This window comes from Ailuropoda melanoleuca, chromosome 7, assembly GCF_002007445.2.
Source record: "Ailuropoda melanoleuca isolate Jingjing chromosome 7, ASM200744v2, whole genome shotgun sequence".
NCBI classification, from domain to species: domain Eukaryota; kingdom Metazoa; phylum Chordata; class Mammalia; order Carnivora; family Ursidae; genus Ailuropoda; species Ailuropoda melanoleuca.
Genome location: NC_048224.1, coordinates 54744283 through 54765707, shown reverse-complemented (window position 1 = coordinate 54765707; position 21425 = coordinate 54744283). Strand labels below are relative to the sequence as shown.

The 21425-nt window shown below is 43.9% G+C and overlaps 1 protein-coding gene across 1 annotated transcript; it reads right to left on the bottom strand.

Moving 5' to 3' along the window:
* Nucleotides 1–79: 79 nt before the first annotated feature.
* Nucleotides 80–21097, bottom strand: LOC117803040 (protein GPR107-like). The gene is made up of 2 exons (XM_034664673.1): nucleotides 20734–21097; nucleotides 80–271 (listed from the first exon to the last, which is right to left on the bottom strand). Exons 1-2 carry the CDS (start codon nucleotides 20872–20874, stop codon nucleotides 95–97), a joined length of 318 nt encoding a protein of 105 aa, XP_034520564.1. The 5' UTR covers nucleotides 20875–21097; the 3' UTR covers nucleotides 80–94.
* Between the last annotated feature and the right edge of the window lie 328 nt (nucleotides 21098–21425).

Genomic DNA, 21425 nt, shown 5'->3' with positions numbered 1-21425 from the left:
AAAAAAAAAAAAAAGTAAAACTATGCGACGCCTGTTCACAAGTTTAATTTTCTCCATATTCTGAGACTTCGTATTTAAGTGTGGGGTGAAGCTCTCATCTGAGCAACAGAGAAGAGTAAAGCTCTTGACCTCCCAGGAAGGCACTTACAGTCGTGTCCTTGTCTGTGGCTCTTGCAGGGTCATTCACGGAAAGGCTACTGACATTAACCACCATGTACCCGTCCTTGAAGAATCCAAAGGTGTTCAGATGAACCTTATGCCTCACATCGTCCTAAAAAGATTCGGAGTGGAGGCATTAGTAATATGGAGAAGTTAACTTGATTATTTAACCTATTTATTTCCTTGAAAAATACGGTATCTAGCTAGCTAGTCACTATTTCCATATACTTGGCAATATATGTAATATATATACCTTATCTTGCTCCAAAAGCTGAAAAAGCCTCATCAGAAATTCATAAGATATCAACAGTTTGGCAGAAGGAAGCACATAATAGATTCAATTCATTCCCATGCATGTGTAAGGGTCCCAGGGCAGACTTGGTGATACAGTGGAATGTGAATTCCAGGGAAGGAGGAACAATGTTTTCATCATTCTCACAAGCTTCCTGCTAGCACAAGGCCTGGAATCCAGGAGGCATTCAAAACATGTTGGGGGGTGAGGGGGAGTAGCGGCCAAAGCTGCCCCAAGAATACACTCGTTTTTATAAACCTTCTTATGAATCTTATGTACCTGGATCCTCCAACTGCAGGATGACAAGGATACCCGACATTACTTCTCTAACCTATAATACATTTTTTTTTTACATTTGCACCTATAATCAATGTTTCATGTGATGGGTTTTCAGGAAACAAAGCCTTATGCAAAAGGAATCCAGGAACTAGCCAGGAGGAGACAGATCTCTCCGACACAGGATAACCCTGAGATTTGCCAAAACAACCCACGTGGGCAAATGCCGACCACACCTGCTTGAATCTGCCTCGAAGTTGTGATTCCAATCGCAACAAAGTCAATAAATTTTAAGGCCAACAGAACAGTATTAGTGGATACTTCTCAAGTTGAAGTTCCACCCAGACACGTCCTACTGTGTAAAGTCATGAGTTTTATTTTTATTTTTTTAGAAGATTTTATTTATTCATTTGAGAGAGAGAGAGAGAGAGAGAGAATGAGCGGGGGAGGGGGGAGAGGCATAAGCAGCATGATCCCCCTGGAGCAGGAACCTGACGCAGGGCTCAATCATAGGACCCCAGGATCATGACCAGAGCTGAAGGCAGGTGCTTAACCGACTGAGCCACCCAGGCGCCCCAAGTCATTAGTTTTATATAGAGAATCACTTGCCTAAATGAGAGCACCTTTGGGAAGTCCGCAATAAGCTAACAGTTATTAAGTAGCTCCTAAATGCCCAGTGCCAAGCTAAGCACTTTTCTAAAACCTGCATTTGGTTCCTCCTCAAATCTGCACAGTCATTTCTGCTACTGTTTGCATCTTGCTCATGGTTTTTAAATTCTACCCTTTGAGGGCGCCCGGGTGGCTCCGTCAGTTAAGCCTCTGCCACTATCCCAAGGTCTTGGTCAGTGGGGAGCCTGCTTCCCCTCTCCCTCTGCTGCTCCCCATGCTTATGCTCTCTCTCTGTGTCAAATAAATAAAATCTTAAAAAAAAATTCTACCCTTTGTTTCTTTTGATTTTAAACATAGCTATCTGACAACATACCGAGCTGCTCTGGGGGCTCTAGGTCTGCTCTCCGGCTGTCTCTGCTGGCTTTCCCAGCAGGTGGTGTCTTGGTGTGAGTGTTACTTTCTCTCTTTAGACCTGGGTCTCCTGGACATCAGGGGAAGTCTAATCGCAAACCCCAAAGACCTCCGAGGAGAAGACGGTGGGTCAGATCTTTGGCAGAAAAATCATAAACTGTAACCCCCTACATAGCTAAAACACACATTTTATAGCCATTAGGAGGGTTATGTTTCCCAGCCCACTCTTCTATTCAAGGAATATAGCTCTGGGAGTACCGCAACATTAGGGGTTACGGAGAGGGACACAGCTCTCGCATTCTCCCCTTCCCCCGCCACCCCCACCGCCCCTTCCAAGGCTTTGTTTGGCTCCTGATCCCGGCCAGCCATTCATACTCCAAGGCTCTAGGGGCCAAGTTTCCACAGTGTCTCAGGGCAGCCCTGGCTTGTGTTCTTCTACCCGCTGAGAGCGCAACTCCGCACCCGCCCCCCATCTTTTTTTTTTTTTTTTTTTTGCCCCTGGGAATTTCCCTTATTTTCCTAGGATCCAGCTATGCATTTAAAGCATGTTTGCTGGACTTCCACTTCCTGGTGGAGCGGTGTGCAGTACACCAGAATTCCCAAGGAGAACAAGAAAAGCAGATAATGTATAGAAGTCATCCACTGGAAGGCAGGAGGGGGCTGCTAGACCACAAACCCCAGAAAAGCTAAAGCTCGTGTCCTTTCTCAGGACCCTAAGAGAAATGATTTGAGTGGCTATTTTCTCAACTCTCCCAAAGGTGCTACAAGGCCACTACCATCCTAGATGCACAGGAGAGAAACCAATTCAACTATGTATGACGGATGCCTTAGGACATTGCGGCTTCATACCCTGGCAGACTCCCCAGATGAGAAGGGCGGGAGAGACAGAATGAATAAACAAATTCTTGCCACGGGCAACAACATAGGTGAACCTCACAACATGATACTAAGCAAAACGAGCCATATCACCACAGGTAAAATCAAGTCGAACGCAGGGGGAAATAATCTATGGTGACAGAGGTCAGGATGAGGACAATTCTTGGGAGGGCAAGACCTGCAGCTGGTTGTGGGCGGGGGGGGGGGGGNGGGGTCTTAAGGAGCTTCTGGAAGTGATTAGTAATGTTCTGTTTGTTGTTGGTTGTACAAGTGTGTCTACACTGTGAAAATTCAGAGTTATAGGCTCATAGTATTTTTTAGCATGTACATTATATAATAAGGTTTAAATTTTACAAGTATGCTTGTTCTAATGTAACCAGCACTTAGATGCTGTGCAGCAAAACGAAAGGCTGTTAAACACTGCTTAGCTCATTCAGTCTGCCACCATACGTACTCTTTAGGTATGTGGGGGGAGGATGCTTCAATTGCAAACTTATAGCAGTTGCTTTTCCCATATAAACATTTTCTTCCTTTATTGTTTGTTCTCACTTTTATATTATCATTTCACTTGATAAAACAATGCCACTAAAAACCCATTTTTGAAGAATATTTTGAACATCGATAACCGCAATACAGCTCCACATCCTCCATACCTGAGAAACAGGCTTTCCTGTGACAGCTCACCCCGTCCAGCCCGAGAAGCTCCCCGCCAGGGATGCAGACACGAGCTCGGGGCGGAGGGACTACCCAGAGCGACGCAGGCGTAAGTGGTGATGCTGGGATGTCAACACTGATCTGTTGTGAAAGCCACTTTCATGCTACTGCCTCCCAACATGTGAAAGTAATCATGAGAGAATATGAGATGCAAGTGGGACAACCTGGAAGAAAGGGACAAATTCCTAACAACATACAACCTCCCAAAACTCATGAAGAAAGAAAATCTGAACAAACTAAGAGTGAGTAAGGAGACTGAATCGGCAATCAAACAGGAAAGACAGCTAAGGCAAAATTAACAAGAACTCCTCTCAAACTCTTCCAAAAAAAACTGAAGAGGAGGGAACACATCCAAACCCATTTTACAAGACCAGCATTATCCTGATACCAAAGCCATACAAGGACACTACAAGAAAAGAATATTACAGGCCAGTATCCCTGATAAGCACAGAGGAAACACTCAACAAAATACCACCAAACCGAATTCAACAGCACGTGAAAGGGTCATACACCACAACCAAGGGTCATACACGCCTGGGATGCAAGGATGGTTGAATATATGCAAATCAACACATGTGAAACACCACATTAACAAATTGAAAGGAAAAAAATCCCATGATCACCTCAACAAATGCAGAAAAAGCATTCAACAAAATACAACATTCTTTCATGGTAAAAACTCTCAACAAATTAGGTATAGAAGGAATGTGCCTCAGTATAATACAGGCCACATGTGACAAGCCCACAGTTAATGTCATCCTCAACAGTGAAACACTGAAAGCTTTTCCTCTAAAATCAGGAACAAGATAAGGTTCCCCACTCTCACCGTGCATGTTTCAACCCAGTACTGGAAGTCCTAGCCAGAGCAATTAGGCAAGAGAAAGAAATAAGAGGCATCCACATTGCAGAGGAAGAAGTACAACTGTCACTATTTACAGATGGCATAAGGAACTCAGCACAACAGCAGAGCAAAAACAACCCCCCCCAAAAACAACCCCAAATAACCTGATTTGAAAATGGGCAAAGGATCTCAACAGACATTTCTCAAAAGAAGACATACAAATGGCCAAGAGGTATATGAAAATGTGCTCGACATCACCCATCATCAGGGAAACGGAGATTAAAACCACAATGAGAAATCACCTCACCTGTCAGAATGGCTAATACCAAAAAGTCAAAAGAGAACAAGTGTTGGTGGGGTGTAGAGAAAAGAGGATCCTTGCACACTGTCGGCAGAAATGGAAATGAAACAGTCCATGGAAAACAGTGCAGAAGATCATTAAAAAATTAAAAATAGGACTGTCATATGATCCAGCAATCCCACTTTAGGGCACACATCCGAAGGAAATAAGATCAAAATCCTGAAGAGATACAGCTGCACTCCCAAGTCCACTGCAGCATCATTTACAACTGTGAAGTATGGAAACAACCTAAGTGGTTGTCAAGGAGAAAGGGACAAAGAAAATGCACACGTGCGCGCACACATACACACACATACACACGCACGCGCACACACCACTATTATTCAGCTTTAAAAAAATGAAATCTTGTTACCTGCAATACTGTATGTGAACCTGGAGGACATCATACTAAGTAGAATAAGCCAGACACAGAAAGACAAATACTGCATGATGTCACTCATATGTGAAATCTAAAAACGGTGACTCCGTAGAGGCAGAGTGCAGAACGGTGGGTTGGGGGTGGGGGTGGGGTGGAGGGAAATGGAGATGTTGGTCAAAGCGTAGAAAGTATAAGATACACAGGATAAGTTCAGAGATCTAATGTACAGCACGGGGACTAGGGTTAACAATACTGTACTGTACACTTGAAATCTGCTGCGTAAATCTTGTTCTCACACACAAAGGTAGCGATGTGAGGTGTTGGATATGTTAATTGGCTTGACTGTGGTAATAATTTTATAATGTGTATCAAAACACCACATACATCTTAAATACGTAAAACTTTTATTTGTGAATTATACCTCAAGAAACCAGGAAAAACATTAAATGCAAAGAGCAAAGTCCAAACTATGTAAAGAGTTAAATTTGTGTTAAAAAAATAAAAGCATATGTATTTACACTTATTTATTCATAAAGGATTTGAGAGAAATTCACCAAACTATGAAAAGATTAGTACCAATGTGATGGTAGGCAAAACTCTACTTTTTAAAATTCCTAACGATGGTCATGTATTATAATTAAAAAAAAAAAAATCAAAAAAATTTTTCAGTATCACCATTTGCCAGTATTATTTGTAGGACCCTCCCTAACCTAACCCCCAGCTCCGTTTTAAGCTATCATATTGCCATGTCAAATAAGACACGTATGGAAGTGACTCTGCAAACTCTATTTCGCTACACAAATCACAGAAACACAGAAATTTTTAAAGTAGAAGGAACCAGGAGAATCATATATAATGGCTCATTCAACTGTATTTGACTCAATTCACAGTGTAAATAAACCAGTATTTACAAAACACCACTAATGGCTGAGGCCCCAAAAGTGAAAAATACTCAGTTCCAGAAAAAATCACCAATAGTCAGTCCTGACTGAACAGGAACACAGAAACCTCTCCTTCTAGCGTGGGAAAGCCAGAGATCTGGGCACTCTGGGACAAATGCCCCATCTATTCTGTACCTCCTGTGCCAGAGTGCTCCAGCCAGCATCTGGGGATGGGGCAGGAGTGCAGGAGACAGCATCCTCAGCACTCACATTTCTCCCTCCAGACAGTCTCCCAGAGGGAGCAGCAAGGTCAGTTTCTTGAAGACAGGGTGAAAAGCAGGAGACAGGCAAGGAGTGGGTGCCAAAGCAGAGTTAGGATGCCAACATCAGACACAAGCGATGAAGATTTAATTACATTTTCAACAACCACCCTATTATTTCTTTTTTTTTTTTAAGATTTTATTTTTTTAAGTAATCTCTACACTCTATGTGGGGCTTGAACGCACAATCCCGAGATCAAGAGTCGTGTGCTCCACCAACTAAGCCAGCCAGGCACCCCCCTATTATTTCTATCAGCACTGACACAGCAATGTTCTTGTTTCCCCAAGGATTTCAGATTGCGAACACTTGACCTTGTAGCCAGTACTGTGCTAAGAGCTTTATCTACCACCACTCAGTCTTATTACAATACTATGAGGCAGGCGTTATTATGCCCATTTTATAGATGAGGAAGCAGAGGCTCAGAGTGGTAAAACTTGCTTAAAATCATAACGTTAAGTAGGTGACAAAGCCAGTATTATTTTTTTTAAGATTTTATTTATTTATTTATTTGACAGAGATAGAGACAGCCAGCGAGAGAGGGAACACAGCAGGGGGAGTGGGAGAGGAAAAGCAGGCTCACAGCAGAGGAGCCTGATGTGGGGCTCGATCCCATAACGCCGGGATCACGCCCTGAGCCGAAGGCAGACGCTTAACCGCTGTGCCACCCAGGCGCCCCCAAAGCCAGTATTCTAACTCAGGTTTGTTTAAAGCCCAAACATGTGGTTTTAGCCACCTCATACTTTTTACAACCAAATAGATAGTGTATCTTTGGTTTGTTTTAAAATTTTTTATTGTAGAAAATTTCAAACCATCAACTCTTGGCCCATGTTGATCCTCTATACTCCTTCCCACCCCCAATCTCATCTAAATGGGATCTCATTCTAAACAGACTCAAATCCCAGCTGTTCTATCATTTCATCTATTAATATTTCAATGTATATCTGATAAAAGCTTCTTAAAAAAACATAACCATAATCACATGGTATGCTCTTAACCACAATAAACTGCTTATCAAATTAATTAAACAAGATTGTTCCTCCATGAGAAGTCAAGTTTACAGGAACATAAAATACAGGACTGTTCCCAGGTACATATTTATACAGTTGGTCGTAAAAACTTGTGGTTTTTCCCAGCTTTCCTAGACTTATATTATCTAAAATCAGTGGAAATACAATTACAATCTCAAAAATACTAATCCAAACAAGGAAATAAGTATCAGTTTGATGATGATGATGAAACAATCTGAATTAATATATAATTAACTTATTAGAAAGGATCCAATTAGAGAAAATGTGGCACCAGGTTATTCTGAATTATTTCAGATTATTCTGAAAAGTTTGTCTTTATTTTCAATAAACTATTTATAAAACTAAAACTTCATTTGAAGATTATCAAAATTCTAAACCAAAAAGTTTATCCAAAAAGTATATATATATATATATATATAGGGAACACAAGCAGGGGGAGGAGGGAGAGGAAGAAGCAGGCTCCCAGCGCGGGAGCCTGATGTGGGGCTCAATCCCATGACTCTGGGATCATGCCCTGAACCGAAGGCAGACGCTTAACGACTGAGCCACCCAGGTGCCCCTCAGAAGTATATTCTTACCAAAATAAGTTTTCCTAAAATTTCTGACTTGTAGAGAAAATCTGAAATTAAAAGACAATAAACATGCTGAGATCTTAAACCTCACCAATAGTCAACTTAAAACGCGATGTCATCTTTCTGTTATCAGGTTAGTAGAAGTTATTAAGACTTACAATGTGGTGTGTTGTGAAGTATGTGGGTAAATGAACACTGAACATTCTTACACACTACTCATGGAAGTGTGAACTGACAGAACCCTGTAGATACAGGCTATTTGGTACCTTCTATTTAAAGTAATCCCATGCCTAGGAATCTATGCCACAGAAATACTAGAGCTGATACACAAAGATATATCTACAAGAATACTCACGGCAGCTCTGTTTAGAGTAACTAAATCAAGCAACATAAATGTCTATAACAAGAGAATGTAGAGCAGACAACGCTTCATCTCAGGGTCGTGAATTTAAGCCCCATATTGTGCAGGGAGCCTACTTAAAAAGAAAAACAACTATAAGAAAATAAATGAAAAAGACAAGTACATTCATTCAAGTATTTACTGAGTACCCACAGGCACCGCTCTAGATTTTGAGAACACAGCGCTGAGTACAACGAAAAAAAAGTCCTGCCTTGTTGAGCTTATAGTCTAGTGGAGAGAGCAGATAAGAACAAACACACGGTAAAGGCCGTGGTCCATTAGCCTGTGAGGAGTACGGCGGACAAACAGTGCAGGCGAGGGAGAAGAGGAGAGGGGGAGTGCGGGCCATTTGGCCACTTAGAGGAGGGTGGTCCTGGAGAACTTCACCGAGGAGGCACCTCTGGGCAGAGACGAGGAGGGTGGTGTGGGCATGGGCCCTGCAGACGGCAGGAAAGGGTGTTCCAGACCACGGCACCCGCACAGAGCTCGGCGGACTGAGGACGGTAAGAGACCAGAATGCCTGGACGCTGGCTTAGAAGTCACTGGAGAACTCTGCACAAACCTGATCTTAGATTATAAAGTGTGATTACTTCAGAAAAAGACAAGAAAAAAGAAAGAGACCTCTAAGTGGGGAATGTGCCTATGAAGATCATTAAAGTTCTGCAGAAAAATGACATATCAACCCAACCGAGGGGGCGGGGAGCAGAAAGGACTCTTCAACATGCCCGCGGCCCTCTTGTATTAGGCAAGCTTTTGGATCAGCAAAAAGCCAAAAGTCACCTGTCACACACTAAATACTACTTCTCCCTTCCAGATGCTTTATGAAAGGTGACTCTAACGCATGTTGTTCTAATTTGTACTTACCCAGCCAAAACATTTTTTGGTTTTCTATAGACTATGCCTCCGAAAATGAAGTATTATATTCACCAAATCATTTTTATTTGACTTCTGAGAGTGAGATTTAGGACAGTTTTTACAGTCAAACGTAACTTTTAGAAATTGTAAATGACAGGGGCACCTGGCTGGCTCAGTCCATAGAACACGCAACTCTTGATTTCAGAGTCCTGAGTTTGAGCCCCACGTTGGGTGTAGGGATTACTAGAAAAAAATAAACTTTAAAAAAACGTATGTTAGTTAGAAAGGTATAAGCAGAGCCACAACATATCGTCTTGCTATTTGGTGGCATCCGTAGCAAGACTGGTTGTCGGGGTGCCTGGGTGGGTCAGTTGGTTAAGCCCCTGCCTTCGGCTCGGGTCATGATCTCAGGGTCACGGGATCGAGCCCCACTTCAGGCTTCCTGCTCAGCAGTGAGTCCGCTTCTCTCTCTCTCCCCCTCTGCTCGTTCTCTCAAATAAATAAGGAAAATCTTTTTTTAAAATTCTTTGAAAAAACAAACAAGACCGGTTGTGTATTACTGGGCACTCACAAGCCCACTACCTGGGTTCAGAGAATTCCTATTTTTACAAACATGGCAACAATACCTTTTCCACTAGTAAGTGCTCATTGGCGAAAAACCGGGACACACAAACGCATTCATCCCCTCATTTAACATACACCTGCAGAACCCCCACCACGTGTCGGGCACTGTGCATCAGCGGACAGCCTGACAAGCCAGCTCCTGGCCTAAGGAGGCTCACCATACTCCCAATTGTACAAAAGTAAAAGGAGTAACAACAAATATCCATGTACCCACTCTCCAGACTTACCAAATGTCTGCATTATAGTTGCTCCGGATCCACAGGAAGGGAGGGTGGGTGACAAAGAGAACTGCCTTTGTACCTCTCTGTCAACACGAATCTCCTCCCATACCCCTTCCACGCTCATGAATTGGTTAGGTGCTTTCTTATTTTTCCTTTTAAAAATACTTTTACTACCTATATTCGTGTCCATAAATATCACACAGTTATTCTGTGTTTTAAAAATTTGGATAAACCGTGTCATAACGTGTAAGTACTTCTGCAACTTGCATTTTCGGACACTGCATTTTTTGAGGACATTTCTGTGTTGATACATTTAACCCTCCTCATTTTACCTGCCTGTACTCCACCTGTACTGTACATCACAATACAGACAGTTCCGATCTACGATGGCTCAACTTATAATTTTTTGGCCTTACAATGGTGCGAAAGCGATACACATTCAGTAGAAACCATACTTCGAATTTTGAATTTGGCTCTCCTCCCAGGCTAGAGGTGTGCACGATCCTCTCTTGTGATGCTGGGCGGTGACAGGCAACCCTGCGATCACAATGGTAACCAACCCCTACACTGACAACTACTCTGTTTGTCACTTTCAGTATTCAATACACTCCATGAGATATTTGGCACTTTATTATAAAACAGGCTATGTGTAAGGTGATTTTGCCCATATGTAGGTGACTGTTAAGTGTTCTAAGAGTTTCGAGTAGGCCAAGCTAAGCTATGATGTTTGGTAGGCTAAGCGTATAAAATGCATTTTCAACTTATGACATTTTCAGCTCACAATGGGTTTATCAGGACTCAACTGTAAGTCAAGGAAAATCTGTATATCCGTGTACATTCAGGTAATTTCCAATCTTTTGCCGTCACAATGCTGTTACGAACATCCCCGTACATATCTTCTTACGATATTTGTGTGGAGATCGAGAGTATATACATTTAGATGTGAAAATCCTGGGACACAGAGCGTGCACACTTTCAGCTTACTAGAAATTCCCAAATGGATCTCCAAAGTTTATGAGAGTTTCCTTACATTCTCACTGAACCTTACTGTCAGACATTCCGTTTTGCCCAGTCTTGGGAGAAATCCACGCTGACACTGGTTCAGCTGCATTTTCTGATACTTCATGAGTTTGAGCACCTTTTCTGTTTATTAGGCATTTGGGTTTTTCTTTTGCAAAATACTTTTTTTTTTTTTTATAGCCTCTGCCCATTTTCCTTTTGGATTTCTCTTTATGTTCTTTATATATTCTGTCTCCTGATCTTTGACTTTTACGCTGCAGGTACCTTCCCCCAGTCTTGTCCCTTTCTTTTTAAATTGTGTAGTATCTTTCGCCATAGAAGTTTTTTTCAATTTTGAAGGACAAAACCTATCAATCTTTACTCCTGATAGTATTTTTAAACTGTTTATTTAAAAAAACATCCTTCTCTATTCAAGGTCACAAAATATTAACTAATACATTATTCTAAAAGCTTTAGGGTTGTTTTCACGTTTTGGTCTTTAATCTACCAGGAATGTATTTTTGTGTAAGGTAGTTCTCTATTTCATTTTTTCTCCCCATATGGAAAGCCATTTGTCCTAAGACTACTTCAGAGCAATCTGTCCTAACTTCCACTGCTCTATGATAACACCTCTATTACGTATTAAGATCTCTTAAGATACAAGTATCTGCACTTCCTACTCCGTCCTATTGATCTGTTCGATTTCCCCTACAGTACCATATGGCTTTATGATCTGAAACCAAGTAAGGCAAGATCTCTCTCTTCTGTTTAGATGTGTGTTGACTATTTCAGGACTTCTGTTGACCAAAAGAGAACGAGGGGACTTCTGGGGTGCTAGTAACATCCTGTTTCTTGACCTGGGTGCTGATTATATGGGTGTGTTCAGTCATAAGAAAATTCACCAAACTGCATACTTACAAACACAGAAACTAAAGAAAGGACAGGCAATGAGATGAGAGAGGAGGCCAGCTCACAGAAAGACTGGCTGCCTCGCTGAGAATGCGAGCTCCCTCCTAAGGGGAACAGGGTGCCCCCGATGGGCATAAAAGGGCAGCGACGTGACCGGATTTGGTGTTCAGACAGCTCACTCCAGCTACAGAACAAATGTGAAGTGGACTAATGCTGGGACACCAGGTAGGGGGAGACCACACTGGCCCACAAATTAGAAGGATGGCCTGGACCTCACATCCACGGAACTCAGTGAGGAGAAGTCACGGAGAGAAGATTTCAGGCTTGAAAAAATAAGTAGCTGGTGGTCCCAGTTACCAAGGAAAGACCATCTGGAGCCAGAGTATACAGGCTGGGGGGTGAAGGAGTGGAAGGACAAGTGGGTTTCCAACATGCAGAGGTGCTGACAAGACAACTGGACAGAAGCGGGGAGAGGCAGGTGGATTTAACTACCCAGAACTCCAGAAGAGCTGATCTGGACATGAAACAGGAAAAAAACACTCATAATCCCTAAAGACGATTACTATTCTGGTGTATTTTCTTCTTTTCTCCTCATCTTAATAATTGTTGTTTTGCACAGACAATCCTGTTCTTCTAAATAGAAGACTATAAGAACTGCTTTCGCCTTAACTTCCTCAACAATTTCACATTAAATTGCTTTCAAATATAAAGCAAGTTGAGTACAGATACTTCAATCTAGTTGTTCTCATAGACTGAACTTTAGAGAATAAACACAGCAACACTTAACTGAGCTGGCTGAAGGTCACCCACCTGGCCATTTCACCTTAAACAGCTCACCAACTGGCAGTCCACAGATGGTACAACCCATAAATGTGTTCTATTTGGCCAACATGTTTGTTTTTAATTTCAGTGAGCTGCTAGCTAGTATTAATAAAAGCCAGAATTTCTAACTTTTCTTGAGGGAACAACAACAACAAAAAACCGCAAGACCCAGCACGTCCAGGCCACATTCCAATGCAGCAAAAGCAGAGAAGCAGCAGCCGCCTGCAGAAGAAACAGGTGCTATTTAGGTGGCCACGCTCCCCTGGGTCTCCCGGAGCCAGCGTGCACATGGTATCTACCTGGCTTCCAATAGCATCCAAGCCTGTGACCTCTGATGAAAACAAATATCAGACCTCAAAGGCAAGCAAAAGTGCCTTTCAGCCAAAGGCACCACGATCAGTCTGTCTACAACAGAGAAAAACAAGAATACTATCACCTGCCATCGCTGCCTGCCTACTATTAATGATAGGAGACACTCCCCCAGGAAGCTTAATATTCAAATTATTGGCTCATTGTATTTAGACAGCAACTCACAAAAGGAATGAGGTCAAATTTACTCAATAAAGCAAAATTCTGACAGCTAAGCATATGAGAGAGGAAAAACTACAAAAAGCTGAAAGAAATGCAAACCACAGAAGTCTGGGGTCCTGGCAATCGGGGCTCTCCTCAGTGACAGTCACTGAGGGCTGCTTGCCCGGTGCAAGTGGCAAGATGGAAAGAGCCCTGATCCTGGGCTCAAATTCTGTCACCTCCTCTTATATAACCGAAATTCTGTTTCCCTAACTCATAAAGCAGAGATGATATCTCAAAGGGCTGCTATGAGGAGTCAATGAATGAAAACATCCAATATTTAGCACAGTCTCTAGCTTATACCGGATACTTTCATAACAAGAGCTACTGAAACAGTAGCTGAGTAGGACACCTCATTTCCAAGTGAGCCTAGAACATCTGTCACTGGACCAGCGGTCTCAACCTTCTGGTGCACACAGCAGTCTCATATACTATGATTCTGGCAGCACACTTAAGAGGGATGAAAGTTTTAAAACAACACTGAATGTACCAGCAGCCTCTACCTGAGGGTCCCATTAGCCCAGCTCTCTTCCTGTCTCACTCTGTGTTGCCGTGGATAAGCTGTTGGCTGCCTGGACCAAGCTCTCTTCCATGCTCCCAAGGCCCAGGTATTGAGTCTGACCTCACACTGCTGCAAGAGCACACTATATCCTTTTCTTTTCTTAGAGAGGGAGAAAGAGAGAGAGAATCTTAAGCAGGCTCCATTGCCCAGAACTGAGCCCGACACAGGGCTCGATGTCACAATCCTGAGATCATGAACTGAGCCAAAATCAAGAGTCGGATGCTTAACCGACTGAGCCACCCAGACGCCCCTGTATCCTTTTCTACACCACCCTGATCTGCACAGACACGGCTAACCACATTCATTTTACACAATGACCAGAGTTTTGGAGGTTGCCTAGGAAGGGTTTGAGGTTTACCAGGATGGACCAGCTAACAGTCCATGGCCCTGAGACGAGGCATAGCACGGATAAGGAAGATCTTCTCTTAATTTCCCAAAACTTTTCGGATACTTTTGGGGGTGAGGGGAGCTTCACAAAGCAGTCTGTGCAACGGGGCTGCAGCCACTGGTTTAAGGAGATCTGCCATATAAGGCTGGTGTGATGAGGTGGCAGTAGTTTTGGGGTATTCATGCGGAGAGGGTCTGATCTATCCACTTACGATCATCACTACATCAACTGCTTAAGATGTTCTCTAACGGCTCTAAGGAAAAACCCTCCCTGTGTCGTCTGAGCGTCTGGTGGCTGCTGGCAATCCTTGGATCTGCTTGGTGTGCAGATGGCTCACCCCAACCTCTGCTTCTGTCTTCACATGACCTTCTTCCTTCCTGCGTGTGTCTCTTCCTGTAAGGACACCAGTCATATTGCAAGTAGGGCCCATCCTAATCCAGTATGACCTAATCTGCAATACTTACTTCTGCAAGCACCCAATTTCCAAATAAGGCCATATTCTGAGGTTCCAGGTAGATATTCATTTTGGAGGGACACTAGTCAATGCAGTATATACAGAGAAATATATCCATCTTCCTAATCAATCACACTGAAGTATTTTAGTCCTTAATTACCCCGCCCATATATATGTTATCCTTCAACTAAAGAGATGAAGGAAAAGAAAACCTACTAGCTAGTCCAGACAGTATTTTTTGACTCCAACTATTTTTCTACTAGTTAAAAAAGTAGTAAACTACATAGGAGGATGCACTGGGGGAGACGGAAAAAAAAAAAAGAAACAAAAATGCATAACAGCAGCAATGGAAGGTGCAGGGGCAATAAAAGTGGGAAAAAGGACAAAACAATCACTAGAATTTCCTAGGGCTGTTTTATTAAAAACTCTAACGATCAAATATTTGATTCTTCTGCACTAGTATTCTCAGAAGAAAGCAAACTGGCATATACGCCACCAAATAGTTGCCTACTTTTAAAAGGGCCTGTTACATGCTTATACACACACATGCTGAAGACCGGAAGCTTGATACACAGATGTACTTAAAAGAGCAGAAACCAGGGCGCCTGGGTGGCTCAGTCAGTCAAGCGTCTGCCTTTGGCTCAGGTCATGATCCCAGGACCCTGGGACTGAGCCCCGAGTCAGGCTCCCTGCTCAGTCGGGAGTCTGCTTGTCCCTCTGCCCCTCCCTGTGCTCGTGCTCTCTCCTGCTTGCTCTCTCTCTCTCTCCAATAAATAAATAAAATCTAAAAAAGAGAGAGAGTGATGAAACCCTAAAAGGTCTGTGTAAGGAATCATTTAGAGCGAACCCTGAGGTTCGGAGTCTTTCCAGCTCAAATGGCCAGGTACTGGTGTTAAAATAACCTTCAAAGTGCTATAAACTGTTCCACTTTGATGCATAAAAGAAGGTAGGGAAAGGTATGAAAAATGAAGAAGACCCAGATCAACCCATGTGTTCACATTATCCAAGCCCAAACAAAACGCAAACCTGCTGTCTTCCGGCCACACAAGTTAACTGAAGACAGCATGCACCCAAGCCAAACAACAATGCTTCACTCCATTGGTTTAGTCAGAGGAAAAGGAGTCATTCAGCTATGCTAATGGGTAATTACACAGGAACTGCCCTTCATGTCCTGCAACATATGCCAGTTCGATAATCAGACCCCCAAACTTAATCCTTCTATCATGAATGTGAGTAGTAGGGTGGGAACAAATGTTTACAATCTGAAGATAAATACACATCTTGGTCCCACGTTCCCTCACCAACTATGAAGTCGTCATAAGCGTTATCTGATCTTCCTCCTATAGCCTGGTAGGTGGTGGCAGCTGCATCCACCGTTATAACCTCTGCCAGAAACCCAGATGCCACCCCTCCTTCGCCTCTCCATCTGTCCATCATTTACCTTCCAAATAGCTAGTGGTCAGGGCACCGCGCTGGCTCAGTCAGTAGAGCGTTTGCCTCTTCATCTCGGGGTTGTGAGTTTGAGCCTCATGTTGGGGCAGAAATTACTTAAAAATAAAATCTTTTTTAAAAAAAATAGGTAGTGGTCTGTACCCTCTTCACCTTCCTCTCCACAATGTCCTACTTTAGGCCCTAATCCTAGACCCCGTCTATAACTGGCTCATCCCTTGCTTCCAGTCCTGCCCTCCTGATAAAGAGTCCACAGAAACCTATCTAAAATGTAAACTCAGGGGTGCATGGGTGGCTCAGCTGGTTAAGCGTCCGACTCTTGATTTCAGCTCAGGCCATGATCTCAGCGTCATGAGACGGAGCCCCAGGCTGGGCTCTGCACTGAGCATGGAGCCTGCTTGAGATTCTCTCTCTCTCTCTCTCTCCCGTTCCCACCCCTGCTCAAGCACTCTCTCTCAAAACAATAAAAAAAAAAAAATAACAAAATAAAACATAAACGCAGTCACTCCCAACCTAAAAAAGCTTCAGTGGCTCCCTGAATGCTATAGACAGGGATTCAAATGCCTTCACATGCCATAACGGCCTACCTCTATGCATTTCTTCTCCTCTGCACTTCCCTCCTTATGCACCAACACCACAACGGTGGACTATTTCTTGCCACCATGCTCATGAGGCTGTCCACTCTGCCTGGACTATACCTTTTCATACGCTTCTCTTAACTAATTCCTTCTCCTAACATGTAAACTCTTGAGGTTCGACTCAGATGCTACCTCTTACAGGAAATATTGCCTGTCTTATGCTGTTAGAAAATGTTCAGGATTCTGTGCTCCCGGTCTCGGGGCATGACTGTTAAAGACACCATGCTGTATCAAAACTACTTGTTTCTGGGGCACAAAGCACATATCTGACTAAGAATTCGTATCTAGAATATATAAAGAACTGTCAAAACTCAATAACAAAAAAAAAAATTAGAAAATGGGCAAAAGAGGGGCATCTGGTTGGCTCAGAGCATGCGACTCTTGATCTTGGGGTTGTGAGTTCAAGCCCCATGTTGGGCAGAGAGTTTACTAAGAAAACAAACAACAACAACAAAAACCAAAAACACAATTACCTGTTTCTGTGCCTGTCTCATTTTTGAATTTCTAGTGCCCAGCACATAGTTGGCATTCAATGCATGTTGAATGAATGAACTACTATTTAGTTTGTTCTATTACTCAATGCTATGTTTTACATAAATTATACCTAAGCCTTGTAACTACCCCGTGAGAGAACTACAGATGGGAACTGAGGATCAGACTAGCACATGAACGCCAATTTCTCGTGCTTTCTCTTCCACACACACTCTAACCACACACACACCCCACCCTGACATACTCTTATTCACTTTCCAGGTCTCAACTTTAATGTCTCTTCTTCACGGAACTGTTCCCTTATGCCAAAAACCAAGGCAGGTTCTTCCTCGCACAAAATAAAATCCACACATCTCAGCACGGCCTCCAGGCTCATGTGTACCTCCTTACCTTACCCCCGTGTCTTCCACTCTACCCCTGATCACTCCAGCTACACAGGCCTCCCTCTAGTTCCCAAGACAAATGAAAATGAAGACTGCCCTACTCAGAGCCTTTGCACCTTTGGTTTCCTTTGCCTACAATTCTCGCCTCTAGACCCTCAAATGCTTGGCTCATTCTTTCAGTTTCTGCTCAAATACCACCTCTTTGGAGACCTCCTCCCAGGACCGCACCAAGAGTAGCTTCCAGCTCCATTACTCTTTACCCTGATACTGCTTTATTTTCTTCTCGATTTATCCCAATCTTAAGACTACTTGTGCGTTCATGTGTTTCAGAACTTACTGTCCATTAACCCTAGAAAGAAAGCTCCATGTGCATAAGGGCTTGGCCCTGTTCACTGACACAGCCTGTGTTTAGAGCACTGCCTGCTCAGTATATAATAGACACCTGATGGGGGCACCTGGGTGGCACAGCGGTTAGGCGTCTGCCTTCGGCTCAGGGCGTGATCCCGGCGTTATGGGATCGAGCCCCACGTCAGGCTCCTCTGCTATGAGCCTGCGTCTTCCTCTCCCACTCCCCCTGCTTGTGTTCCCTCTCTCGCTGGCTGTCTCTATCTCTGTCGAATAAATAAATAAAATCTTTAAAAAAAAAAAATAATAATAGACACCTGATGAGTTTTTGCTGAATGAGTAAGAGTAGAAGAAATATGTTGCAAAATCATCTAGTAAGCTTAAAATCATTCATTTTAGTCAACGAATATATATACACACACACACGTCAAAACAAAACATTTCAGGTATACACTCTTTTTTTTGCACAACTTTCTGCTTTAATCTTTTCGCACCTTCTGATCTAGATCCCATTGGTATAGAGGATGTCTTATGTGACTAGCCCAAAAGTTATACAGCACACCGTGGAAGTCAGGATTCCAACCAAGATCTCTCTATTCCAAAGTCATGCTGTTTTCTAAACTATATTAAACTGCTAGTGTAGTTTTGATTTATGATTACAGTTTATGATTTGTGGATAGTTACCATGAAAGTAAGTACTCAGCCCAAGAAATGTCCAAATTAAACCAAAGCACTCAAAGCTTTAGCAAGACACTCTCTTGCCACTGTCTCCTATGCAGCAGGTACCTGAAAGCTACAATTATTAGTCATCAAAATACTTTGTAAGTACCAAGTCCAGGATGTGAAAACTATACTCAGACAGCTTCTAACATAAAACTCGGCAAGGGGCCTGCTTCTCCCACTGCCTGCTGCTCCCCCTGCTTGTGTTCTCTCTTTCTCTCTCACTCTCTCTCTGACAAATAAGTAAATAAAATCTTAAAACAAACAAACAAACAAAAAAACCCAGAGGGAAGTCTACACTATACTCAGAATATGGAGGACCACATCTATTTTCTTTGCTGGTCTGAAACCTCCATTCCTGGATGGCATGTGGGTAGGGATCATGATCAAGACAAGCCATCTCTGTTTCCTGAGCATATGAATTCCCAAGGAATAATACTTGTTTGCACTTTATATGCTTTTCCTTTGTCTCGTGTGTCATATTTGAGAAATATAACAAGATCTGCTATATGATAAGGCATATAATTTAATCAAGACATTCCTATATTTTGACACCAAACAGCACAATTAAAGATGAAATGCCTAACTGCTATGGTCTGAATGCTTGTGTTGTCCCAAAATCTGTACGCTGAAATCCTAGTCCCCAAAGATGATGGTATTAGAAGGTAGGGGTCTTTTGGAGGTACTTATGTCATGAGGGCTGAGCCTTCATGAATGGGATTAGTGTTCTTGTAAGAGAGACCCCACAGAGATCCCTCACCCCTTCCACCATAAAGGTACAGCAAGTAGACACCAGCTATGAACCAGGACCACCTGACATTTTAATTCTAGAAACATACAAAGAGCATTGGATTGGGAGCCAAGAGACATGGTCCAGTGTGTCCTATTACTAGCTTTGTCTCTAATTTAAAAACCTACATGAATTCAGTTACACTACTTAATATAAGGACCCTAACCTGTAAAATGAAAGCATTCTGCAGATCTGGAGTTCTTAATTTGTAGTCATAAGCCTGGCCTATGGATAAACTTCAGCAGGATTAAAAAGTCCCAGAAATTCCCCAAGAATATTTGGTCTACATTTCTACTGCAATTCTCTGGGGAGAGGTTCTATAGATTTCAACAGATTCTCAAAAGAAGTCAAGACTCACCTATCTCCCTGCACTTAAGAACCATTTTAATCAGGATAATTTTTACTTACAAACAACAAAAGCTGAGAACCAAAAGTTGGTGCATGGGTCTGGCCAGGCTTTTTACTCTGCAATCTATAAACTCTACCTTCATGAAATACAATGCTTCATGGTTTGTTAAAGTAATGTGTTTTAATAAGACGAACTTCCTATAATCCTACAACTTCTTAGAAAATTGTACATTATGAAAAACATGTACAAGGCTTTGGGTCATAACGACTTATTTTTCTACTCCCCAAATATATTAACCTGCTGAACCGCCTGGAGGCAGTTTTAGCCTTGGACGCCTGTTAGCTGTGAGTTATAAAGTAAGATCCAAGGGATCATTCTAGGCCTATCATAAATCTCTTCCCTAGACAGACAACTACAGGAGGGAGGGAGAAAAGGGCAGGCCTTCTAATTAGAAACACATTTTAATGCTGGTTTTAAATTCTCGGTCGTGTATTTCAAGCAAGAATTGAAATTCCTTAAAAAAGAAAAAAAGATCTGAAATTCCTTCTGGAGATTCCCGCTTTCATCAGTCCAGACAGTGCCTCAGGCCGAACCGGGAAACTGAGGCTAAGGTTTCACGTACCTTCAAGGGGCATAAGAAGATGAAGAGTGAACACCGCGGACAAGCGAAGTCGGGGATAAAAGTTAGAGGTGCAAAGGGAGGGGGAAGAGCTGGTCGCTATCCGCTAGGAACCTCGGGAAGCCAGCAGGGACTGCAAGAGCGGCCTCCCGAATCCTTGGGGTTAACGCCGCAGTTCAGCCCCTTCCCCTCTGAGGCTCAGCTCCAATCTTCCTGCCCCTTCCAGGCGGCCCGATGACCCCGGCCATTTCCACCGTTCCCAACAGACCCCTCTCAAAGAGAGGCCGCGCCGGGGGCAAGGAGGGGCGGGGGCAAGGAGGGGCGGGGGCAATAGCTCAGAGACCCCCCACCGTGGGCCAAAGTTGCCTCCAGCCCAGGAGAGAGGCCTCGGCCTCCGCCCCCCGCCCGGCCCTGCCCGGTCCTGCCTGGCCCTGGCCGGCCTTACCTTGAGCGCCAGGTGGTGGACGCGGCCCAGGCCGGGCGGGACCAGCAGCTGCAGCAGCGCTAGCAGTGGGAACAGCCGGAGGCCGGCGGCCAGCGGAGGACAGCGGGAGCCCGAGGGGCCGACTAGCGCCGGGACGGCCATGTTTGTTCCAGCATCACCAGCCGCTTCCTCTCTCGCCCACTTCCGGGGGCAAAGGGCGGCAGCTCCCGGAAGCGCCTGGAAGAGGAGGTCGGCGGCCGGCAGCGCGGTGCCTCCGGGCCTTTCCTGGGGCGTGAGGCCGGGGACGTGGCCGAGGGGCCGAAAGTGGCCACCTTGGGGCCGTTCAGTTTGGCTCCCCTGTACAGACTTTCGGTTTAGCCGGAAGAGGTGGAGCCCCCCCCCCGGGGTTGAGAAATTTGTGGCGGTTGCCGTGGCAACAGTCGCCGGGCAGGACACTCCTCCCACTCCACCCTCACGGGGCCTCACGTCCGCCCCGCGGAGTTTTGCAAGCGACCTTGGGCCTGCGAGACAGCGACCGCAGGGGGATCCGGGTTGTCTGCGGGTGGGAAGTCTTACGCTGTGGGTACGGCACCGTGCTCGGCCGATGAGCGGGCTGGTTTCAGGAGCGGCGTTGAGTTGGTGGAAAATACCGAGTTTCTGGCTTGTCATAGGTCCCTTGGTTTTGTTGAGGCACCTCACACTAAAATTTCAGA